General features: G+C 38.7%; 5 protein-coding genes across 6 annotated transcripts; 3 read left to right on the top strand and 2 right to left on the bottom strand.

The window, feature by feature from the left end:
* Window positions 1–1,712: 1,712 nt before the first annotated feature.
* LOC126766131 (uncharacterized) lies at window positions 1,713–10,723 on the bottom strand. 2 transcript variants are annotated; one of them, XM_050483998.1, is made up of 6 exons: window positions 10,576–10,723; window positions 7,135–7,573; window positions 6,912–7,060; window positions 3,160–3,439; window positions 2,205–2,459; window positions 1,713–2,013 (listed from the first exon to the last, which is right to left on the bottom strand). In XM_050483998.1, the coding sequence occupies exons 1-6, from the start codon at window positions 10,605–10,607 to the stop codon at window positions 1,933–1,935; spliced, it is 1,236 nt and encodes a 411-aa protein (XP_050339955.1). In that variant the 5' UTR covers window positions 10,608–10,723; the 3' UTR covers window positions 1,713–1,932. The 2 variants fall into 2 exon arrangements, with proteins under 2 accessions (XP_050339955.1, XP_050339951.1); XM_050483994.1 differs by lacking the exon at window positions 10,576–10,723 and having other exon boundaries at window positions 7,135–8,923.
* Window positions 10,724–10,951: 228 nt separating this feature from the next.
* On the top strand, window positions 10,952–12,634 carry LOC126752215 (luciferin sulfotransferase). Its single transcript, XM_050462850.1, has 3 exons — window positions 10,952–11,614; window positions 11,674–11,788; window positions 11,860–12,634. Exons 1-3 carry the CDS (start codon window positions 11,280–11,282, stop codon window positions 12,397–12,399), a joined length of 990 nt encoding a protein of 329 aa, XP_050318807.1. The 5' UTR covers window positions 10,952–11,279; the 3' UTR covers window positions 12,400–12,634.
* A 3,027-nt stretch (window positions 12,635–15,661) lies between these two features.
* LOC126751390 (caspase) lies at window positions 15,662–17,350 on the top strand. Its single transcript, XM_050461612.1, has one exon. The coding sequence runs from the start codon at window positions 15,876–15,878 to the stop codon at window positions 16,860–16,862; it is 987 nt and encodes a 328-aa protein (XP_050317569.1). The 5' UTR covers window positions 15,662–15,875; the 3' UTR covers window positions 16,863–17,350.
* A 310-nt stretch (window positions 17,351–17,660) lies between these two features.
* Window positions 17,661–18,844, bottom strand: LOC126751391 (electron transfer flavoprotein subunit beta). Its single transcript, XM_050461613.1, has 2 exons — window positions 18,655–18,844; window positions 17,661–18,495 (listed from the first exon to the last, which is right to left on the bottom strand). The coding sequence occupies exons 1-2, from the start codon at window positions 18,703–18,705 to the stop codon at window positions 17,785–17,787; spliced, it is 762 nt and encodes a 253-aa protein (XP_050317570.1). The 5' UTR covers window positions 18,706–18,844; the 3' UTR covers window positions 17,661–17,784.
* Window positions 18,845–19,052: 208 nt separating this feature from the next.
* Window positions 19,053–20,686, top strand: LOC126751389 (tRNA:m(4)X modification enzyme TRM13 homolog). Its single transcript, XM_050461611.1, has 2 exons — window positions 19,053–20,402; window positions 20,472–20,686. Exon 1 carries the CDS (start codon window positions 19,091–19,093, stop codon window positions 20,399–20,401), a length of 1,311 nt encoding a protein of 436 aa, XP_050317568.1. The 5' UTR covers window positions 19,053–19,090; the 3' UTR covers window position 20,402; window positions 20,472–20,686.
* The last annotated feature ends 5,387 nt before the right edge of the window (window positions 20,687–26,073 follow it).

Raw genomic sequence — 26,073 nt, 5'->3', positions numbered from 1 at the left:
AATAGAAATTCTAAAGGATAGCTTAAAACGCCGGTCAGTTGCGATACCTCAAACTCCTATATAATAGATCCAAAGGCCCTTACAACTCGACAAAGGGTTTGAGCCTATTACAAATTTGCTGAGCAGGCTAACTTCAGTTTCGGCTATGTCTTCTAGTTCGCCGAAGATAAGTCTTACAAAGCTGGACAATGGAGATGGAAGTGGCTGAGTTTCATAAAACTCTTACAATTAGTCTTATAATTGCCTGCTAAACGCCTATTGGGCAGTGTCCAGTAAGAGCCCCTACAGCGGCAAGATGAATTGTGATAAAGGTTAGTAGTTCAGTAGCCCTCCTGCGTTCTTCTCTAGGCCTAAAAGATCTCGAGATCGCACAAGAGCTAGCTGTTGATCAGGGCCTGCTAAGCGCTCCAGGTCCATTGGCTCAATGCTGAAAGGCAAGGTCCCAATGAAGATGCAACATAGCCACTTCTGCTTGAAGAACACTACAGTGATCCGGTAGTCTAAAAATAAAATTGACGGAGAGCTCTTTATAGAAACCTCCCTCTGCAACCTTCACTACCAACTTCAACCCGTCCGTGAAAAGCTTACTGCGACTCTCCTCTCTATCCACATATTCCTCGATGGTATTTGGGTAGAGAAAAAGCCGAAACAAGTGGTCTCTGCGACACAGTTATAAAAGTTTTCAAAAATTCAGTTGAAGGAGGAGAGAATCTCGGCATGTTCAGCTTCCCTGAGCCTTAGAACACACTTTGGAGCAACACGCCTGTCGACAATGTTCACGCGTGCCATGTTTAAAATGACATTGAGTGCAATTGCTGGTGTAGACCGCAGTGCGCTAGAGATGACAATGAGAGCGGCAATTTGGACAACTTCAAGCTTCTAAGCAAGCGTAGCCTCCACGAGACGAACACACTATAGAACATTACTGGCTTGACTACGATTTTGTAGAACCAAAACTCCATCTTCGGTAAAAGTCTGCATCTTTTCCCTATAGCTCCTGTACAGCAATATACCATAAGGCAACCGATGTCTTCCTTAATCTCTCCTCAATATATGGCCTGCTTGAAAGCTGTCTGTCAAGATGAAGCCCTAGGTATTCCATATATTTTCTGTTAATAATTTTTGTGTGAAATTAGAATTATATCGATAAAAAGCGAACAAATTGGAACTCATTCAGCCTTTCTTCTTGCCTAGATGATTTTGTTATAAATAGTTCATTATCGTCTTTAAAGTTCATGTGTATTTCCACTTCTTCTTCCCAACAAATAAATTTTTTATAACATATGACCGCTTGATTTTTATCAGACCACCTAATTACCTGTTATCTGAAATCATTTTAAGAAAGATTACTAGACAGTCGAAGTTGATTTAAGTACTAATAAACATAGTAATGAGTAATAAGTACCTACGCACTTAATAAAACTCAAAGTTCTTTGTACCTAATTGTGGACCGTGACGTATTAAAATAGTAAAGTCTTGACGCTTACGCACTTATCGCGCACACTGTTTTTCATAACGCTAACGCAACTGCGGGGCCTGCGCAATCGGAGCGAACAAGGATTTATAACAAACCATTAGGGCACATGCTGCTACAACATCAATAACGGTACTTTATTAATTACTCAGCATGTCGTAATCAATCCATCAACACAAAAAGGGGTTTCAAAGCCCCATGAAGTGGAAAAAAATAATTTTTTCATATGTTTTTCATATTTATTAATTACTTTAATAACGGCTAAATTTTATTTATTAAGTACGTACAACTAACAACTAACTAAACTTAATTTAAAATAAACAGCCGCGATCTTTTCGCTTAACGATCGCCGCCTTGTAGATCAACATCACATCCACAGCTTGTTGTTTTTGTTTTTCGTTCGTATTGCTGTTGTGCTCAAACGATCAATACTAATTCTGCCCACAAGCACCGCGCGCTCACAACTCATTGTGCACATACTCCGTGGTCACTTTGGCCTCGCCCTCGTGGAATCCACTACAATCGACTGGATATTTGACCTACAAAGAGTGAGCAGAAAAGAATAAAATGTTGCAGGTAGCATACTAATTGAATTTATTATCAAATTGGTTCGATCAACTTGTTAAAATAAAATCCAAACTGTGTCACATACACGCATATATCTACCGACTCCGTATAAATTGTGCAGAGTTCTGACTTAGCAGGCAACGTGCTAATGAATAAGACTTACCTCACAGTTGTAGGGCGCATTTATGACGCCAAACAATGTCCAGAACGGTGTGCCAGTTTCGGTGCTAATGAATATGGCCGCTCCCATGCTGCCGATCTTCACGATTTTCGGACTCACACCAGAAATTAGGCCACGCGCATTGCCAGCCGCACTTTCTTCGGGCGAATTCAATTCACAGAGCACATAGCGATCGCATTGTGGAGATTTCGAGATAAATCTGTAGGCACGATGTACTTTTAGCACCGGCTCGATGACCTGTAAAGAATGCAGAAGGGTTATATTTTGGACTTTTTTCTTCGAAAGTTCTTATTCAACAAAAAATATAAAATACTAATATCGAAGAAATTTTTAAATAAGAAATCCCTTCAGATATAAAAAAGTTTCTTGATTTTGATGGGCCATTTTGTATGGCAACTACATGCATGCTATAGTGGCCCGTTCGGAACAATTTGTACGGAGATTGTACCCTTGCTTTTGACAATAATTCAAGTCAAAAAAAGTTTTCCATTCAAGAGCTCGGCGGTTCCGAGAAATGAGCAGCAGTGGAGCTGTGTGGAGAATAAGATGTGGGAAAAATTTTAGGTCGATATCTCAAAAACTGAAAATCTAATTCGCGTACATTGTATATGCAGACGGATAGTCGCACAGACTGGCGGACAAGGCTAAATCGACTCAGCTCGTGACACCAATCATTATATATGTATATACACTTTTTGTGTATTCGATGTGTGTTCTGCTGCGTGTTACCAACTTCGTGCTTGTCCATTGCATAAATATAGTCCCGAGTATTGAAAAGTAATTTTAATTTTTTCCCTTCCTTCTATGATTTCTTTATTTTACCCAAAGCTCTCACTTATTTTTGGCACTTTTATAAGCTCTCACTCATCTCACTAGTCATTATTCAAGAATTTCTACCGCAATTAGCATAACCTCATTTATTCGCTCGCCTACTCACCTCCAAATTGAGCGTATCGGTTAGTTTGTCACTCAATTCGGTAGCATTGAACTGCAGCAGACCTCGCGCTTGACCCAATTTCAGCAATTCTCTGGCATAGCCGACAGCCGGTTTGACATATTGGCGCGAGTCGATCTTCACATTGAGATGTTGCTTGGCCACATGATCGCACAGATTTGAGATGGTCTCGCTGGCGCGGCTGGGATCGAAGTAGGTGCTCTTTGGATAACCTTGAGACTTGAGAAAACCGTTGAACATCAGTTGCGCCGTCTGAATGTATCTGCGTGGTGAAATAAAGGAAAAGACAATATAATTAGAGGATAGTAAAAAAGTATAAAAAAATCAAAAGAAAATAAAAAAGTTTCAATTTCTGCCGTGGAAATGTCTGTAGGTATGTAAATACGGCATGAATGTGAGTAAGCCAAATAAATATTACTGCGCTCAAGTACATACTCAACTATATACATATGTACATCATTATACACATATGTGTGCTTTTATACATATTTACAAAGGTGAACGTAAACATTGAAGGGAAGTTACGCGGTCTGCCCGCAGCCAAAGTGAAAGTCAGTTGTAAATTACCACATTTTTTGTGTGTTTTTCTTAATTCCAGCTGCGCGCATTCTACCAAAAAGTTATTTTGTGTTTTTCTTCAAATTATTTATTTATAGAAGCCGCTAGAAAGTGTTACTTGCTTTGATTCAAAGGTGAAATTAAAAGACAGAAAATAAAAGTTAATGATGAGTTGTTTGGTCATTGAGGCGACTCTTCGTTGTTGTTGTAAATATTTTTGTTTGTTTTGTTTCTTTTGTTGTTGTAAATATTTTACTTTTCAATTATTATTATTTGACTCTACGTTATTTTATTTTAATAACTTAATACTCGAAGTTTCTGCCAATTTACCCGGAAACCAAATAAGATCACAAAAACAAAGTATTTTAATTGCAGATATTATTTTAGCGTAACGGTTGTTAATAAAAGTTTCGGCTAGAATCGCCAATTAGGCTGTAAGAAACTCATAGAAGCTTTAGTAGAAATATCTGTTAGCACTGTTGGGTAGTTAACCGGTTATTTAACCGATAGGTGGTTTGCAGAGATGTTTCAAAATGAACAGGATGGCAAGGTATACAGATAAATTCCTTTTCGCACACTTGACGGTTGGCTGGAAGTCGAAAGCTCTCACAAAACAGCGTTATTCGAAAAAATTCAAAACTCAAGTTTGTAGAAAAACTTAAAATTGTTAACTGATTCGAAAAATCATCGCCAAATTTTTGATAACATTTCCTATTCCAAAAACCACTCAACCAATTTTAACCAAATTTCGTACATAGTTTTGATGCTTCATTCGGTAGCAGTCGGTTCTTAATAACGCCTAGTCCTTAAATAATAAATTTTATGAATTCCACTGATTTTTTTATTTTGCAATAAACAACTCAGGCTTCACTGAAGATATATGGTATCTATAAATGTTAAACGTTGAATAAATAATGGTTCTGAGATGTGTCAATTCGATTCGAAATTTAAATCCACTATTTCTAGCACTCATAACCGAATATGAGGATCTACCTGGCTTCGGTTGCTTTTAAACCGGTTAATATTTAAGATATTGAAATGAAATTGAGTTTCGATGAAACTAAATGTCTTGAAAAAATTTTATATTAAATGATTGATAAGGATCGCTTCAATGGAGGCTTTCTCGATAAGGCACAACATAGCTGATTCATTAATCAACGTTTAAAAAGCTTCAGTCATTCTCACATTTAGTCATCCTCACAAATTTAAACATCATTAAATCATTATTAATATTAATTAGTTTTGAGATCATAAAACGTCGATAGGCAATCTTATCTAGGTACATTTAGAGTATATGGATTTCAATTCATATGTGACCTAAAATAGATTAGTAACTAATTTCCAGTCAAAAATCCAGATTTTCATGGCCATCATCTACCAGTCAGATAAGGCTTAGCTGCCTTATACGAAACCTCAATATTATGTATATGTATGTATATATAGCATACAGGTCTTCTTAAATAACTTCCAAATCGATACAAGCCTGACGTTTGCATAAAAAATTACTAAACTTATAAATTGACTAAAAAGTAATATATTCTGATAAGTAATGCTTGAGAAAATTTTAGGGCGTTACATGGGCTTACGGGTTTCAAAAAAATCATTTTTTTATTGCCTTATTAAATTCTACAACACTTCTAGAATATTATTCCAAATTTTCAAGTTGATCCGAGTAACAGTTTCGAAGATACAGCCTTGAGAACTTGTGCGCTCTAGGCTAGCTAGGCTAAGTGCGCCGTCTTGAGAACTTCTCAACCGATTTTTATGAAATTTTACGACGGTCTTTGAGATACAATTCTTAAAGACTTGGACAAGGATTTTTCTTCAATTACAACTATTAAAAAAAAAATTCACGAAATTTTCACTGAAATTTTGATTTTTTTGAAAAAATTTCTGCCAAAAATCCAATTTTCAGTTTTTTTCCTTCGTCCAAGTTCTCAGTTTAGGGTTTAACTAAAACACGTATATTTTCACTTTTGTTGATACTGTAAGGAGTTATTATGACAATCGTAAGCTGTCAAATTTTACAGTAATATTTGACAACGACATTTCTCCTGCTTTCGTTTATGACGTCACGATCTAAATTAGTTGCTGTCTAACAAACTACTAAGAACTAACGTTACGAAACTGTCGCAATCTGCATTTCTAACATTCTTGACCGGATCTTCAAGCCTTTATAGAAAGATTTTATGTTGTTATAACCGAAAAATGCTTCATCATTTAAAAATTATAACTGACAGCTGGCAATTAAATAAGTATTAGCAAATATGTAATACCTTTAAATTCCCAACAAAAAACGAAAAATTCTTAATTCGAATACAATTTAAATGTTATAATTATAGAACGCTTGTATCGGTTAGATACAAACTTATAAAATTCACAAAGAATTCTTCCACAAAGAAACTTCATCGGAACCCATTGTGTCCGACCTCATTTCGCGCTTTAATAAATTCGCCAAATAGGGCACAAAACGAGTCGTGACAAACGGAAATTATTATAGTTTTTAGTATTTAGAATAAGACGCTAACTGAATAACTGTAACGTGTTTAAATAAAATGAGTAAATCGTGTGCGACGCAAGCACGGCCGAGGTGTTAACGCCTTCGATGACAAAGTAAGTCACGACGATGAAGACGAGGTAGTACGTTAATCAGGTGGGGTGGGAGGAGTTGCACGATGCCGTGCATGACAATCGAGGGAACCTGCTATTAACGCACCGGTTCTTATATAAAAAAATACACACAAGTCACAATCGAATGACAGAAAGTGGGTCAACACTTTAGTGTCAGCAAATCTTTGTGCGAGCAAGACTACGCGCCAAAGTCAAGGAGACCAAAAAAATGTGTAGAAACCGGTGTGGAGAAAATCGTAACTACTTAAGTGACTAGAATGAAAAAAAGAAAGGTGTTTGCGGAAAGCGCTGTGTTTTTGTTCTTCTTGTGTTGTTTTTCTTTTTGCTCATACTCAAAGTCGAGAGAATGAGCGAATTGTAGGCCGAGGCTAGAAGTGCGCTCACACGCAAGCGCTCAGCTGGAATGTGCGTATTTGTTTACTCGTTTAATAATCAGCTGTGATAACTGTAATTTCTTGTAATTACACCTGTATGCAAAGCAAAGTGGTCCAAATGGTGGTGTAATGAGATTTTCTGAGCCATTGGGCATATTAAGAAACACTTACTTGAGATAGACTTCTGGATTTGCCAAATAACTTGTCCAATCGGCCAGATAGAGCGTCGCCGACTTGATCCAACGTCTGCGGAACGATTGATTGTTCAGCGAATCGAAGAGTTTGTCATAATCCAACTTGCCGTCACGTCCCTTGAATCCCTATTGAATGACAAAAAAATAAAGCGAGTTTGAAAAGGAGCCCCACATGCTATAAATTAAAGCAATGATTCTACCTTCAATATCTTATTCACACCCGACTTTTCGTACAGTGCATCGGCAAGTTCTGAATTCGAGAAGTGGTCCCACACGACGTGCAAGTGCTCCAAGAAGGGCGGCAACACCCATGCGTGACCTTTGTGTTTCTCCTGGGTCTGTTGTCCCTCAGGACCGGCAAACGAGCTTACAGCCTGCATAACCAACGGCAGCAGGCTCATGAAACCACCATTATCCTCCGAGTCCTCAACTTCATTCTCGCGCGTATTCACATTCGCATGCGCGGAGCGTCGCTGCTGATGATGCGGATGCTGCTGCTGCTGCTGTCCACTGCCGCTGCCACCGCTGTTGGCATTCATGAAGACCGAAGCAATTTGCAGTATGGAATCCAAACCAATGCCGGCATCGCCGCCACCATTACTGCGTGCGCCAGCGCCTGCCGCATCTGCGTCGGAATCGCTGTTGGTAAACATTTCGAGCACATTACCGATGATGGCAGGATCGAAACCACCACCACTACCTGCGCCGCCACCAGAGCGCGCACCATTTTGTCCCGCGTTAGCCAACAAACTGCCGATACCGGATAGTATTTGCATAGCGCCGGCTGCGGACGCCTTACCCTGACCAGCCGTACCGCCGCCTGCATTCGCATTCATGAAACTGCCAATGAGCGAGGCGACACCGGCAAGACCAGCGCCGCCACCGGCGCCACCACCACCATTACCCGTTTGACTGTTCAACGCCTCCTGTATGAACATGGAAGCCATGTCGAGCAGTGGATTCGAATCATCTTGCTGTTGATTCGCTGAGTGAATGGCGGACAAGTTGACGCAAAGCAGCGCCAACAGGAAGACAACCTTTCGCAGCAGCAACATAATTGTTTGTCGAGTTTAACTTTCACAATTCGCACGCACGGCGTAAAGTCTAAATTGATTTGATGGAATTTACTACACGCGACTGATTTTAGACGTTCGAACGCGGCTGCGCGCAACAATTACAAATATTTGCAGCACCAAAATCTCAGCGCCGTTAAGCAAAATAGCACTTAATAAAAAGCAACAAGCAGGTATATGTATGTATGTATTTATTTATTATGGTTAGCACCGCGCATGCGCGAAAGCGTCCGTTTACTTGGCAAGAAGAAAAACTACTGCTACGCGCTCGCACCGCCTGAAGACGTTATACTTTCTAAGGAACTTTCTTTCCACTGCGCAACAGGTAAATATGAATCACTTCTTGAGCCACCGTCCACAAGCTACACTCAAAACACCGCTCGTCGTCTCAGCGCTCACCTCAGCGCGGCGCTTGTTGGCTCGCCTGCAACTTGAGTGAAATCACACTATGATTGACAAACACAAAGCGCTGAGAACACTGCAAGTTGTGGCTTAAGAAGCCATGAGGGCAAAACGTCGGCTCAGTGTGGTACACGTCAGTGTTGCTGCAGCGCATTGAGCAACATTTCACCGCAACTTAGCCGTATATCCGGTTGGTTGTGTGTGTGTGCGAATGTTGTAAGCGCTATATATTTTCGTTGAGCCGCAACTACTCAACTCCAGCGCTTCAAGTGGCTCAGATTGTGTGTTTTGATAGTGGTTTACCTACTTTCTTCAGAATACCGCTGGTTAGCAATTTGCACTTCTCAAGCCTGCACTTACACACATACAAATATACATTTCTGATGTTATATGTAAATATTTATGATGTTTTTACCTTTGCGTTTTGCAGTTTTCGTTTAGCCTTTGAGTCGATTTTGGGCTACAGATTTGGCCACACTCTTAGTTTTCGTATGCTTCCTACAACTAAAGCGTTTAAAAATAAGAATTTATGCGAATCGTTTACCTACTTTTCGGTTACGCGCATACATACATACAAATTGTTGTGGGTATAAATGGAAAATGATAAAAAATATTTCAAAGATATATAAAAATTATCATAAAAATCCCAAAAATTTCTAGCATTATTTACATCTCATGACTGTCATCAATACGATGTAGAGGTAGTTTAAAAATACGAGGAGCCAGAGGGTAAAGTGAGTTATGTGTAGCGTTTTCAGTCTCAAAATATTTACCTTAATCAATTTATGAGATATTTTGTATAGTTTTGGGTACAACATAAAGGTAATATGATAATAATCTATCCGCTCTTTTATCTTCTCCGAAAAATATACTTAAAAAGGCAAAGCTTTAAACTGAAAGTTCTTGAATATCTTAGTCCCCTATAAGCTGGCCAGCAAATACATCTCTTGCGAGCATAATAATTATCGAACAAGAAGAGTATTCTAAGTACCCATCCCAAGCCTTTGCCTTTAGTAGGCCATAGAGACAATTTAAAAGAGCTCTAGAGCAGGATCCAAGTATTTCTGATTCTTTTCCTTAAGATGATTAAATTTGTCAACACTTTGCTCGGCATTGAACCAAACCAAATTTGGCGAGAGATTGAGCCATAAAGAAAAGAGTAATGACTTCGTGTTCCGAAATTAGTCTCTAAAATCGTAAGATTTGCATTCGAACTTTGAAATTGAGCTTATTGAAAAAATCCATATTAATTATAACCTGTAAGTACCTAAAAAGACAAACAGACACGCGAACGATTTTCTACTCGACTTGCACTCCTGTTCTCTGAGAGAGTACTCGTCAACAACTCGGTATAAGAGAGCTGTAGGACGGCATTTCAAACTCCTTACGTACAGCTGCCACCGAAACCATTGATTTTCGGAAAATGCAAAAGAACCAACCAACTGGCGAAATACGGGAAAATTCTACAAAAAGATGCTGCGACTAACAGAAGTTTTCAAAACCGGAGCATACTCTTGTAGTACTCCCAGAGATGATCTAGTAACCGATTCCCAAAGCATACTAAAATTATGGAGGGCGCACTTCTCCAGCCTGCTGAATGGCAGTGAAAGTATAACGCCAGGAGAATGCGAACCTGATACCCCAATCGATGACGATGGAGCAGATGTTCCATTGCCCGACCATGAAGAAGTTCGAGTATAGCAATTACCCGTCTGAAGAACAACAAAGCAGCGGGGCCGATGGTCGAGCTATTCAAACACGGCGGCGAAGAACTGATAAGGAGGCTGCATCAGCTTCTTTATAAAATATGGTCGGACAAAAGCATGCCCATCGATTGGAATTTAAGTGTGCTCTGTGCTCCACAAAAAGGAAGAACCCACAATTTGCGCCAACTACCGTGGGATAAGTCTTCTAAACATCGCATATAAGGTTCTGTCGAGCAGATTGTGTGAAAGATTAAAGCCCACCGTCAACAAACTGATTGGACCTTATCAGTGTGGCTTTAGACCTGGCAAATCAACAACTGACCAGATATTCAACATGCACCAAATCTTGGAAAACACCCGTGAAAAGACAATCGACACTCAAAACAAAAAAAAAAGTAGTAACTTTCCTTTCATGGCATCAGTCTTGATGTTGTCAGTCGAAAATGAAAGATAAACTTACCACAAAGTCAAAGTTGTCAGCAAATAACTCATGATTGAATTCGCCTTTCCATCCAGGGGTCTCCTGTTAAAAACAACTTTATTTAGATTTTCATTTCGAGCGGCCACAGTTTGAAACTTGCTCTGTTGTAGTTATACAATTAACTCAATCGGCTAGCTATGAAAGCCAGCCTGACTTGATATCTATAACTATAAATTAGATGTGCTGTTTTTACGAAAAGTACCGTTTTTTACGACAACCGGTGGGAGGAGTTCAAAGCTTCCGTTGGCAACTTACATGCACAAATGATTACATATGGTATATATATGTATGTATATATAATATATACATGTGTATATATATTTTATGGTCGCTTGCATTTGAACCGGTTTCTCATGAGTCCAAATGCAGTCGCCTCCAGCGTATCTATGAAAATTTGTAACAAAAAAGCCACACGCTGGGGACGCGAAGCAAATGCTTTGCAAACAGTTTTTGGCTTTCACTGTCACTTCCATGGATTTTCACATATAAAGTGATACTTGAGCCGCATGCATCACGTCCTGCCACCTACTGAACTGCTGCATAGCAGCAAGTTAGCAACGCAATTTCTACCACCTTGAAGTAACGCTACGTGCAACAAGCGCAACAGTTTTTCGCGAGACCTCAACATAAACGGATGTGAAACAGTCGCCCCGACCTGAGACTTGCGACCACAGACACACAAAATGCAGCTGACATTTAAAGAATTAGATAAAGACATAGCCGCGCGCATTGATGCGCTCTTCCCCAAGAAGGAGTGTTTCATTGAGGTGCTGCCCGGGCATGTGGTGGTGCCGCGCAAGTTCACGAGCATTGCGGATTCCATACGCGAATTGCCCATCTACGAGGATGATGTGTGGTTGATCTCTTATCCGCGTACGGGTTCCACTTGGGCGCAGGAGATGATTTGGCTGCTGGGCAATAAACTGGATTTCGAAGGCGCCAAACAGATGCAACAGCTGCGTTCGCCATTAATTGAGTTGTCGGTGCTTTTCAGTGAGGATCATCATGAGTGGGTGACGTAAGTCGTATCAAAGGTTAATGCTTGTACTTTTCACTAACACGGCATAACGTATGTAGAAACTCGATTGGCAACACCGTTGATGTCGTGCGCAATATGCCACGTCCACGATTTGGACGTTCACATCTTACGTGGGACTTGCTGCCGCGCGGCTTCGATACTGTGAAACCCAAAGTAATTAAACCGATTTGAACTCATTTAACCCAATAATTTTGTGCACATAATCTTCACTCTATTTATTTTAGATTATATACACCGCGCGCAATCCCAAAGACCTCTGCGTCTCTTTCTATCACTACTGTAAGTTGGTGCATGGCCTCAAAGGTCCCTTCGAAGACTTTCTCGAGCTTTTCCTGGATGAACGCTCGCCAATGGGCTCTTACTGGAATCACGTTTTGCCTTTCTGGCAGCGTCACAATGATCCGAACATATTGTTTTTGAAATACGAAGACATGAAACGCGATCTGCCGAAAATCGTACGTCGTTGTGCTAAATTTCTCAATGTGAACTATCAACTCACCGACGAGGACTTGGCGCGCATTTGTGAGCACTTGAAATTTGACAAAATGCAGGCGAACCCTGCAGTGAATTTGGAGCCCTTGTTGAATAATGTCGACGATGGTCGAAACAATAACATCGATAAAAGCAGCGTTGAAAGTAAATTCATACGAAAGGGCGAAATAGGTGATTGGCGGAATTATTTAACAGCGGACTTATCAAAACGCTTCGACGAATGGATCGAGCGAAACTCCGCAGGAAGTGGACTTGTTTTCGAATACGAGTAGTTCATTTGAATTTCATTGATAAAATATGTTTTTATATTTTTTTGTATGTTCGTAAATATTATTTATAACTGTATATAAGGGTACGTAAATTAGGGAAATATCTTGACTTTGGAATCGAAACATGAAAAATAATTTAAGGAATTCATTACATTGATTTGAAGTGGTTTTGTTGCCCTGGATATAAGATCGATTTTGAATATATTGGGTCGTTCATTTGGTTGAAGACAACAACTGATCTTATTGAAGCTATTGTTTGGTGTCCCACGAAGTAATTTGAAAACACGATTTTCGGCATATTTTACTGTTTTATTATCAAAAGTGTAAAAATGCAGTTCAAGCAAGGAGAACATTTTGTGAGGTGTACGAAGATGGTCAAGACATCAACCAATGCCAAAATTTGTTGACAAAATTTCGTTCCGGATATTTCGATCATGAGTGTGCACCACGTCCTGGAAGGTGTCTTGAAGGTGATGTGGTTGGTCGATGCAACTCAATAGATTGCCCCACGATTAATTTTGAAGTTTATTGTGATCAGCTCGACGCATTGCGTGAAACATTCATACTTGGCACCTTCTGACTGTTACTTGTTCGGTTCTCTGCAAAATTTTTTGGTTGAGAAAACCTTCATCTCAAATCAGGACGTCTAAACTCCTTTGGACCAGTTTTTTGCCTGCAAAAAGCGTGAAATCAATCTCCTGGCCGAAAAATGGCAAAAGGTACTGGATTATAATGGAGAATATATAATTTCATAAAAAATTTTACACAGTAAAAAGTCGGTGTTCCTGATAAAGTTCATCAATACAAAAAGTTTTATTTCTGCAACTTCCGAGACATCGTCAAGAAACCCTTGACTGAAACTTGTGAATCTTTTTCTATACCAAGCCTTAATTAATCTCACACTCTTGGCAGTTTCTACAATAGTCATGGCTTGGTACTTCCATTCTGTTTGCATGCCTGCCACTAAGACAATGACTTGTTAGCACTCCTATCAGAGTTTTTCTCTCATTCCTTTTGAATTTAAATAGTCAGCATGTTGCTTTGGCAAGAAGTGATGTGTTTCGGTGGCACCAGGTCTTTTGGAGGACCGGGAAGAGGTCGCTGATGAAGACCGGAAGCATGAGCAAATCCAAAGTAAAAACGATGCTCATTGTCTTTTTTGACATCAAAGGCATCGCCTACCATGAATTTGTTCCTCCTGGACAAGCCGTCAACGCCAAGTTTTACGTGAAGTCCTCAAGAGACTCAAACGAAGGGTTAATTGGGTCCGACAAGACATCGCAGCTGATTGGAAGTTGCAATCGACAACATCGCGTCTCACACCGCCTTTCTTGTAAATATCCACATAACTAAGGGCGGCACCCACCGCTTTCGCAGCCGCCCTACAGCCCAGATAAATCGACTCAGTTCTACTACTTGCCGGACAAACCCTTTATATACTTCCTTTTTATCGGAGTCTAATTGTATCATATGCTTCACTGTTACCAGGGATATCAGCATGCCCTGGAACCCATTGCAGGTTTAGCGTGAAATATGATGTTAGTTCTACCAAGAGATCAAGGCATTATTTCACTATCTTCGATGAAACACGAAAATACTTTAGCGAGACTATAATATACAGTTACAGCTCTCATAAGCGGACACTGGCCGGACCGAACCTTCCTTTCCGGTTCTGGAGTGGACCTTAATGAACATCTAAGCTCTTCTTAATGGAAACGCCCACTTAGTAAAGCTTTCAATGTGTACATATACATATTTCTTGTTATGAGGACACTGTTTTCAGAACAAGAAGACTTCTTCAATTACTGTGATCTTAGCTTGGAAGAAACAGCAGTGACCAGGTAGTCGGAAGTCCGGGGCAAGAAAAAAACTCAAGGAAAGAAATATTTCTTCGTAGAGCATTAAAAACATGCTTTCCTTATTTTTGAGCCAAATATTTTAGACATTATAAATTGATTCTGTATCTTGAATCAATCTTTCCTGTTTTTGAAAGCTACATTCCTGTCATCAGAAGAAGTATTTTTACTAAATATTGATTCGACATCTCTTTTGTCGGATAAGTTACCCGGTTAAATTAAGTGGCGTAAGCCAAAATGGTACTGGGTATGGTTCATGAGAAGAGCATTTCTTCCTATTTCTAAAGTTTCTAAAATTTTAATTTTTGAAGAATGTTTATATGCTCTTTGGAGCGTGTTGCGATAGTATAAATATTCGTAGGATTGTTTTCGGGGGTTTCTTTTAATAACCATAGTATCGATCAATTTAGCAGTTTATAGACTGTCTGCCTCCATTGTTAAGATAAAAATTCTCCGAACCACTTAAATAGCAATCAAATGTAATCCATTTCTCAGAAAATGTATGGATAAATTTTTTTAGAAGGCTTGCGACAATCAATTCTTATCAACATGAGTATCAGAGACATTTGGTCAGTAATCTATACAGTTCCATCGATAAACTCGTGTTGGTTACTGAGATGACTTCACACATTTGCTGTCTTAATTTCCTCCTCTCGGAAACATAAAACCCCTCTCGTTTGCATTGTTCTTGAGTGGAAAGAATTCGGCAGCGAATATTTAAGGAGGAAGCAGCGTAAACTTTTATAATTTTTCTAATTATTAAATAGTTAAAAAAAAGTTTCATAATTAAATATTTCTCTTTCGGTTCAAAAGCCGTTTAATTTGTTATGGTAAATTGAAAACATTAAAAAATTAAAAAAAAACTCACAAAGTTACCCCTGAAATTATATATAGAAATAATATTTACATATGTAGTCAGTAGTTTTGAAGTTACATATTTGGGGCACCGACTGAGAAAATGTTAGTTGTGGGGAATATTTTTAAATTATGTATTCAAAACAAATTAAAAAAAAATTAAAAGCACTCCCCTTAAACTAAGTTCCAAAACTCTCAAATTTATTATTTAGCGCTGCCAGATTTTCGGTTAAAGTTTCTATGAGCACGTGTGGGCATGTATCCCTTTCATACGCTTAAGGCTTATGAATACTAGCTATATGTGTTAGTTTCCAGGTTATTTTTTGTAATCTTTGGAGTTTCGATAATACTGACTCGCTGTTCAAGTTTGACTAGTTCTCGTGTTTGCAGCATATACATATGCTGTAACTCATCTGTATAGTCGAAAGCAAAAATTCGGTTTATTCTACCGAATACTGTGATTTCGATACAACATCAATTCACTTGAAGCACAAATACAACCCTGCTTATCACCATTTGACAATTGCATTAAATTTGCAAACAAAAGAAAAGATGCAAGCGTTTGAATAAAAGAACGCGCATACAAAAAGCATCAAAATACAACAAGCAACGCAAACGAGCGGACGTAAAGTTTTATTAATATTTCGTTTCAAACTAAAACAAAGTGTGTGCATATACATAGAAATATAGTGACTCATCTCCTTAAAGGGTTCCAACAAATTTTTTTTGAAACATCTACAAATTTTACGAACAATAACAAAAACAACAATGAGCGTTTCAGAGGATCAAGTTGGTCGAACAAACGACTTAATAGACGCCTTCGGTTCGCTAAATTCAGCGTCCGGTTCTTCAAATAGTGGTTCAGGTGGATACTATACTGGTGCTAGTAGCAGCGGCGGTACGTTTGGTGGCGGTGCAATAGGCCAACTCGCAAATGGTTTTGGTAGTAGCTATCATAGTTACACAGCGAATATGGTAACCGATCGCCATGCAGCTGAATATAATATGCGACACAAAAATCGTGGAATGGCGTTGATATTTAATCATGAAAATTTCGAAGTACCAACATTAAAATCGCGTGCAGGCACTAATGTGGATTGTGAAAATTTAGCACGAGTTCTTAAACAATTGGATTTTGATGTGAAAGTGTTTAAAGATTGCAGCCTCAAACAGTTGAAACAACATATAGAATGGGCTTCCCAACAAGATCATAGGGATAATGATTGCATTTTGGTTGCGATACTTTCGCACGGCGAACTTGGTTATATATACGCAAAGGATGTGCAATATAAATTAGATCAAATTTGGTCTTACTTTACACCACAACATTGCCCCAGCTTGGGTGGCAAACCGAAACTCTTCTTCATACAAGCTTGCCAAGGTGATCGACTTGACCCTGGTGTCACAATGAAACGCATCAATCGTACGGAAACAGACGGTGAGACGTCAATGAGTTACAAAATTCCTTTGCATGCCGATTTCTTGATTGCCTACTCGACCATACCGGGATTTTACTCATGGCGCAATACTACACGCGGCTCTTGGTTTATGCAATCACTTTGCGCCGAGTTGGCAGCCAATGGTAAACGTTTGGATATGCTAACATTGTTGACTTTTGTATGCCAAAGAGTTGCGGTTGATTTTGAGTCGTGCACCCCGGACAATCCAGAAATGCATCAACAGAAGCAGATACCGTGCATTACCACAATGTTAACCCGCATTTTACGTTTCGGCGAAAAGGGTGCCTTGCGATAAGCCTGTCATTTTATCGATGCTTTATGTATTACTAAACAAGTAAAACCACAAATCGTTTTGTGCAAACTTCAAATTATAGTATAAGACTTACTTGCTTAATATCAGCCAAGAATTAAGCCTCATTTACTAAGCATTTTAGATATTGTACGACATTCTATATACCTATATACTAAAAAAATTATAACTAAACACATTCGTATGTATGTGTGTGCTAAGATATAAACATGTCAATTTCTATCAATAATAGTCCGTTCCGTAGACAAATTGTTTGGATGTCATTTAAATCGTGCTATTTGTTGCACTAAACTAATGTTTAAGAATTAATGAATATATAATATAGTTTTTTATACTCTTCGAAAATAGGAGCCACTTTTAAATATAAGGAAGCTCCTTTGGACGCTAGGTACAAAGTCTGTGTATATTTATAGTATATACTGCCATTTGTAATTGATCCAATATAAATAAAGACAATTTATACAAATTTATAATTCCTTAAATGTTTTTATACCGACCCTGACCTCGAGTAGTTGCCTTTTAAGGGGAAGATACAGCATTCCGTCATTTCAACATAACTAATTAGATGACAATGATATTGAATTAAATAAGTCGTGGACGCCAAATTTGAACAAAACACAGAATACAAGTATCTACTGTGTGAATAGTAAAAATCACGAATTTTATGAACAATCAAACCGCTTAGTTAGCTGCTCCAATTCGCATTACAAAAATATACGCGTTATTTATTTTCTACTTCCAATTAATTATACAATACAAATTATTTATATACACAAAGTTAAGTATTTTTTAAATTTTCTACGAAATTTTAATAGGGTATAGTAAATAAAAAGGGGTAAATAAACAAAATATCAGTTAAATTTTATAAATGCACTTTTTAAATTTCATTGAATTAACACCAATATATTTAGATGTGTCCGCCTTCCTTCAATTTACCAACAAGGGCATCCACATCTGCCACCAGAGCACCAGCTTGGCGCACAGGTGGCTCCTCAACGGAGACAACTTCAATGCGCGGTGTGGTATCAACACCCAAATCCTTTGGTGTAACTTTCTTTAATGGCTTCTTTTTGGCTTTCATGATGTTTGGCAATGTTGCATAGCGTGGTGTGTTTAGACGTAAATCAGCGCTCAATACAGCTGGAATCTTTGTCTTTATCGTTTCCAAACCACCATCGATTTCGCGTGTAATGTTCAACCCTGCATCGGTCTTTTCGACTTTATTGCAAAAAGTACCCTGAGGCCAATCGAGAACGGCAGCGGTCATTTGTGCTGTCTGATTGCTGTCATCGTCAATGGCTTGTTTACCGACGATTATCAAGTCAGCTTTCTCGTCTAATGCCAACTTAGCCAAAATCTTAGATACATGAATTGGTTGCAATAAATCGTAGTCTTTGCCCGATACCTCAACATGTACTCCACGATCAGCACCCATTGCTAAAGCAGTACGTATCACTTCTTGAGATTGTGTTGGACCAACTGAAACAGCGATGATTTCTGAGGCGATCTTCTTTTCTTTTAGTTTAATAGCCTCCTCTACAGCGATTTCATCGAAAGGGTTCATTGAATGTTTCACTCCCTCGGTGACCACACCAGTTTTGTCAGGCTTAACTCGTACCTAAAATAATATATACATATTTTTTTAAATTCAATTACTTAGCATAATAAATTTACGATCGGTTGCCTTGTTTTTGATTACGCAAAAGTTAGATTAATTGATAAGCTCCCAACACAAACAAGCCATTTTTAGTAATATATGCTACAACATTTCAATTACCTTTACGGCATAGTCGACCACACGCTTTACTCCAACAAGGACACGAGACATTTTTGAATGTTAGTTCCACAAATTAAAAAGGCACTTAAATGAATTAATTTACTATCTCTAAACTTTTCCACCGTGGTCTTCCTAAAATTAGAATAGGCACCCTGCAATAAATGACAAGTCCAAAGGTTGAGCGATCAGCGATATTGCCAGCCGAAGAAATATAGAATTAAAAAAATGCGTTATCAATATATGCTTGATAGCAAAATGAAAATAAATTGTTTGTTGTCTTATACATAAGTTAATCAGCTGACATATCTTGGTTATTTACAGTGTCAATTACAATAACATAAATTTAATTTTCATTTGCTTTGATCACTCTGTACTAACAATTAACAGCTGACACGTTTTTTTTCAGTAAAATAAAATAAGAAACAAAAGAAAAGTGATGGGAACCGAAGTGGAGGCAAAAAAGCCTAAAATTGAAGAAAATGCCGTTGAAAATACAACAAATTGCGCCCATTGGGTACAACGTAAGAAACGTTTTTGTAAAATGACAGTAAAGACAGGTGAAAAATATTGTGGAGAGCATCAACCCGCACTTCCCCAAGCATCACCTGAAGAAGATGAAGCAAGCGGTAATAACACTCGGATACCATGTCCATTGGACTCAAAACATACTGTTTTTAAGAATAAACTACAAAAACATCTTAAAATATGTAATGCACGCGACAAAGGTGATACACCGGCTTACATTGAGAAGGGCATAAATGCTGGTGAGGCTGATAGCGATGCACCGGATTATAGCAAGTTAAGAATAAATGAATTACCCGATGAAGAATTCTACGGAATTGTGACACGTATTAAAGAGCTTTATACAAAGTTTGTTGAAAACACAATAGCGTCACTAGAACTCAGTCATAAGTTATTGGACGCAGAACTGGCTAATACCTCATATGGCCCGGAAGCGAGAAAGCATTTGTTGCAGGCAGCGGCGCTACTGGGAATACTTGATAACGACCAACAACTAAAACAAAGCACAAGTTATATAGAGTTTGGAGCTGGTAAGGGCCAGTTGACTTTTTATCTAGCACAACTGCTGGAAACAATACCTGATTCTCAGGTAGTGCTTGTTGACCGTATGTCGCTGCGTCACAAAAAAGACAATAAGATCGAAGACCGAACGTTGGTGCATCGTATACGTGCAGATATTGCTGATTTTCGTATGAGCAGACTGGAATTGTTACATCGCTCAAAGCGTTGTGTAGCCGTATCAAAGCATTTATGTGGCGCTGCTACCGATTTGACTTTGCGTTGCATTACTCAACCTGCAACTGAGGACTCAAATAACAAAACCCCAAACACAGACTATATACTCATAGCGCTATGTTGTCATCACCGCTGCGATTGGCAAGCGTATGTGGGTAAAAGCTTCCTACAAGCCAACGGGTTGACGTGCAGAGATTTTGCAGTGATTAGTAAAATGGCTAGTTGGGCAATATGTGGTACTGGTATGAGCCGCGAACGGAGACGTGCGCTTGAGGAGCAAGCACAAACTTCCGTGGAAGTTATCGATTGCAGTAAGACGCAGCGACTGAGTTTATCTGAGCGTGAGCGCATTGGTGACATGTGCAAACGTATACTTGACTATGGACGACTGCAATATCTGAGAGAACATGGCTTTGAAGCAGAGCTTAAATACTATGTGGCGCGTGATGTGACACTGGAAAATGTTTGTCTGCTAGCCAGAAAAAACTAAGGTTGGTATAATGTATTAATTAATTCGAAGTTTTTTTTAATTATTCTAAAGCAATATTTTTTCTTTACAGCGCCTTCAGTCACCAAAGGCCCAAATTTTTGTAGTATGCTGTTTTAAGTGTTAGAAAATCAATATCATATATAAAAAATATATATGTATATAAACAAAATTTTATATAAATAACTAACGTTAGCATTTTTTGTGTAATGCCTAAATGTATGCAATACTTCCTTCAATCAAAATTGGAATTCAAGCAACATTTGTTAAGGTACTTTTGCACAATCACATACGTTTTTAATTTGTTTACGTTCATATGTGTAGTTAGAATTAGACTTTTTAATATTAATTAGTTTTATTTAGTTTTTTTTGTTTTGTAATTTCCGAATATTTATTTTTAGAATTTGGTTTGATTTTTTTTTTCTTAAACCATTGAAAATGTGATTTCCGTTTGAAAATAGCTCACTTGCGGTCAGCTACACGCTAAGAGATTGCAATTAATTTGCAAAAATCCCTTCACAACATACCACTTGAACTCTCAATTGACTCTGATTAATTAAAGAGCGCGACAGCACGCCCACGCCAACAGGAAAAACAATAAACCACAAATGTGTAAGCATGATTTAAAGTGTTCGCTGTCAGTATGTATGTATGTATGTACATACACATATACATCTGAATGGTGGCAAACAAGCATGAATGAATAGATCACGAGAGATCGCAATGCAGCAGCGGGAAATAGTTTTGTAGTTTATGTGATGGATGTTTGTAGTTGAGTCTGCACGAAATGGTTTGGTCGCAACAAATGTACATTTATATATGTACATACATATGTATCTACATATGTATGTATACATACATACTTGTATATCCGGTATGTACTTAGATGCAGTGGTGTCTTTTTAGATTCTACCGAGCGCAAATCTGTCAATCATTGCGGTGTCTGCTGATCGCTAATTATGGGAATTCGTTGTAAGACAACAAAACCACGGATTGTTGACAAATTATGCGCATTTTAATAATTTTGCTTAGCAAATTAATTATAAAGCTTTTAAAAGAAGGGCGTCAAAATTGACATACGACATAGTCGGCGCCGGCGCCGGCGCTACTCAACAGCGTGTATTATCGGTTGAAATAAATTAAGTTTACTAATTATGCGCGAAAATAACTGTGTATAAACCAGCTATGAAAATACATATGTAATGCTGAAAGTGTATCTGAAGTGGCCGAGTGTCCAACGGCTGTCGTTCGTACGAGAGTCGGGTCAACATGGTTGGAGCGCACACGGGTGTTTAACTGCCCGGAGACAGTTGGCTTGGCAGTTTTCCTCAAAATTATATGCGGTGTAGTTTTTGCCGCTACAACAACAATAATATCTGCGGCAATAAGGGCTTGCGCTCGAAAGTATGCTTTGGGATATTTTTTTGTAGAGGTAATCTGCAATGTGTTGAAGTTTAGCGCGTAATACATAATTTATGAGAGGAAAATTTTTGAAACTGTTGATCAATTCAGTTTTTGTAACGTCAAGTGTAGGTTTGAAGAACCCCTAAGTTGGATATGTGTTGTGTAAGGCTTCGGAAGTGCTTGTTGATTTACCTGAAAGGAAGTTTCAGTTGTTGTTGTAGGGCAGAAAACATTCCTAAAGTAATTTCGAGGCATGCCACCGAGTTGAAAGACCTTAGCCGGATAAAAATCTGTATCTGTTCCAGCTACTTGGACCCGACTGCTGTTGAACGGCACCGTTATAAAATATTAAATTAGATTTATTTGCAGGAATGTTTTTGCTACTGTAACAACAACAAAAAAAACAAAATTAAATTAAATTATATTTAAAATTTGTTTTACGATCGGTAGAAACCAAAAACCCGAAACATGTTTGTTCCTAAATAAGCTTTTAAGTTGTTAGAAGGCTGAGTTTGTCTGAGTAAGGGCACATTGGTGTTGGTCTCCTATAAGGCCCTACAATTGTAGAAAAAAGTATAGACGCTTAGAAAATTTGAGAGATTTTATATGCAATTCTGTCTAAATTTTAATTTTTTTTAATATTTATTTTTTATTTTTTAGTTTTCTTTTTGGACTTTTTTTATTTGTTTTTAATTAAATAAAATTATTTTTTTTTAATTTCTTAAATTTTTTTTTCAATTTATGTTTTTTTTTGTTTTTTAATATTTTTTTTTTTTAAATTTTATATATACATATGTACATATATATTTTTTTAATTTTTTCAATTAATAATTTTCTTTGTATTTTTTTATATTTTGTTTAAATTTATTTCGTTATTTCGTTGCTAGGTGATAAATTGCGCTCTCTTTTCTTCTTCTCAATTTGTAAATGAAATTTTTTTTTTAATTTTTTAAGTTGTTTTTAAATTTTTTTTTCAGTTAATATTTTTTTTATTTTGTTAAATTTTTTTTAATTTTTTTTTAATTTTTTTTAAATTTTTCAATTAATAATTTTCTTTGTATTTTTTTTAATTTTGGTTAAATTTATTTCATTATTTCGTTGCTAAGTGATAAATTGCGTTTGTTTTTAATCAAATTAAATTTTTTTTTAAGTTTTTTTTTAATTTTTCAAAATTTAAATTTTTTTCAATTAATATTTTTTTATTTTGTTAAATTTTTTTTAAAATTTTTTGTTTTTAATTTCTTTTTAAATTTCTTAAATTGTTGTTTAAAGAGAAAATAACCTAGTTATAGAGCGTGTGTTCGTTTGGCGCTCGCTTATAACTAGATATGACTTTTAATATACGAAAAAGAAATTGTACACATGTGTTTCGTTGCTAGGTGATAAACTGCGCTCTCTCTTCTTCTCCAATCACTTCTTAAGACTATGTACACCACAGCCCTTTCGTTGTCTTTTGTCGCTTTAAAGCACTAAAATTACAATTAATCGCATTGCGAAATGTCTGTCCGAATGCAAATCACCGTAAAAGTATATGTAAATGGTAATCCAACACCAATCGATGAGGAAGGTCATGTCTCGCAGCGTTTAAGGAGCGCTACAGTAGGAACTGAGAGCGCCCGCGCAAATGCTTTGCACACAAATGGCGCGCTATTGTTGTTGTTGTAATATATGTATACTATAATATTCCATATAAATAGCAGAGTTGTCTGCGCCATCCACGCGACCACAGCGTCTGGCTTAGAACAATTCTAGCGCACAGCGCGCGGCGCGCTTGTATTAACCTTAACGGTCGCCAGTTACTGTGACGTCAATATGCACCCTACCCACCTTTTAAGTAAGTAAATAAAAACAACCGCACAACCGGAGACGACGACGACGATCGACCAACCGCTGAATACCGCCACCAGCCGCTCGCGTTCGTGCGAACCACTAATTTAGATGCCACTTTCGATTTCATTTTCATTTGCGAGCCGACGCGGTGTGCGTGTGTGTGTGGTTGACGTTGGTAACAAGTCGCACTAAGAGCATTGTCAATCGCCAACTGCAGCGTCTCAATTAATTAGCCATTCCATTAGAATAATTTGTTAGTATAAATTATTTATATACATATATGCTTATATTTATTTGTACGGCGCCCGCCGCCAGCCAGCCACCTGCCGCCCACGAAGCGCTCCGCTGTGGCATGACTTGTTTAGATGTTTGTATGAGTATGTGTGTTTTTCCAGCTTAGTACGCGCTGTATTGCTATGTAGTTGTTGTTGTTGTATGCTAAGTAATCGTCTAGTACCAGCGCAGTTAATTGGCGCGCCGGTATTTCCGCGCCGCGCTACACTGGGCGGTTCGCAATTAATCGCCGCCGCTTACCGCCAAACTCGCTTTGCCTCCAACTAACTGGCATGTAATCACGTGTTATACGTCGACCACAACCGAGCCTGTAACCCGTTATGTGCCGTCACATTGACCGGTCACGATTTGCGCGTATCGCTAAACCCCTCTCTAACGCTCACTGTCTGAGCGCGCGCGCTCCTTATCCACTGCAGTTCCTGCCTAGTGTGCTCGCTTATTGGCGGAAGGTCATTGTCCGCGCCACAGTGTCACTTTCATTTGGGCTTGAGCGCGTCTCCTCACGCTTATTTTCGCTTTTGCTAACTCACTTTACGACCATAAATAACACCGCGCGCGCCGAAAGAAAAAGCCCATTCACCAACGACGCTAAGATATCTGATGTTATATCGAGAGTGAGAGAGAGGCAGTGAGCGCGCGAGTGAGAGGGGCACCAGCACTGGTGGCACCGTTAAGTCTCCAATGAAAACAAATGCTTCACTGCCGCCTGTAAAAGCGATTTCACTTTCGCACGCTGCCTAACTTGACGAACTTGCTTGCTTTTGCTCCGCCGCCGGCACCGCACCGCATCACATAAAATTCACATTTTCACTCTCTGCACCTGCGCACCGCTGGCATTGGTTGCGGCTCCCACCAAGCTGCTCTGTCATCATTGCGGCCAAATTACCTCTTCATTTGCGCATGAATGAATTGTGTGCACACGCGAAACGCGCCTCATTCCGGATCTTTTTGCTGTGCGTTGGCTGTGGCTGTGCCGTTTTCATGGCTTGGCGGCCTTTACACGGCAGGATGTTTTTCTTTTTGATGCTAAATTCGTTTTTGGTGCTATTATTGCTAGTTTCTGCTGTGTCTGTCGCCTTGTTTTCGTTTGGCGTTGCGGTTTTTGTGTGCTGATTTGTTGCAATTCGTTGTTGCAACGCTCCCATGTGGCAGTGAAAGTTTTCTTGTCACGGATTAAATGCTTTGGAGTTCAGCGCTTGGCTTTGCGCTTCTTGATTGCATTCGCCCGTCGCGATTACACGGATTCTGCAGTTTTCGTTGCTTATAAAGTGCTGTTGTTGCTCCGGCTGACGACTGGTTTCTGCCGGTTTCACCTTCTGCTTGTGAGAAAAGCGAATTATCGCATGAATCCGCATCAATTGAAAAGCGCACACAAGCACACATACATACCTATATACTATATAATATATATTTGTGGTATACAGGTTATTTGTAATGAGGCAGGGAACACGAGCAGCAAAAGAATTTGCTTTGTTTACTATTTCATTGTTGTTGTCTAAATATCAACTCTGTTAACGGAACTTTGATTTCATACTGTGGAAGTTTTTTGAGATTTTTCCTTATGAACCTTTTACCAGACATCTACAGTTCGCATTGTTCGAATTGCATCGAATCTTTTGGAGATTTCAAGTACAGTTAGGTCCTTCTTCAACTGGTTTTTCCAACGGAGTGAAGGTCTTACTATTCCTCTGTTTCCACCGGCGGGTACTGCGTAGTCGCTATCTTTCAATTCGCTGAACTACAGCTCATCCATCCTTCCGTCGACTGCCGACTGGTATTCGCCGTTGGCAATGCGCAAAGGACCATACATTTTCCACAGAACCTTTATCTCGAAAACTCATAACGCCGAGTCATCAGATGTTGTCGTCGTCCATGCTTCTGCATCGAAGAGCAGGCCGGGGATGATGAGTGTCTTGTTGAATTTGGTTTTTCTTCGTCGAGAGAGGACTTTACTTCTCAATTGCACACTCAAGCCAAAGGAGCACCTGATGGTAAGAGTTATTTTGCTTTGGATTTCGAGGCTAACGTTGTTTTTGGTGTTAATGCTGGTTTCAAGATCCACGAAAATATCTACGACTTCTAAGTTATGACTGTCAACAGTGACGGGGGAGCCCAGCCAATCTTCTGTTAGTCGCCGCATCTTTTCG

This window comes from Bactrocera neohumeralis, chromosome 2 (genome assembly GCF_024586455.1).
Source record: "Bactrocera neohumeralis isolate Rockhampton chromosome 2, APGP_CSIRO_Bneo_wtdbg2-racon-allhic-juicebox.fasta_v2, whole genome shotgun sequence".
In the NCBI taxonomy this organism is placed as follows: Eukaryota; Metazoa; Arthropoda; class Insecta; order Diptera; family Tephritidae; genus Bactrocera; species Bactrocera neohumeralis.
The sequence above is the reverse complement of the archived record's forward strand: the minus strand, read 5'-3'. Positions and strand labels throughout refer to the sequence as shown.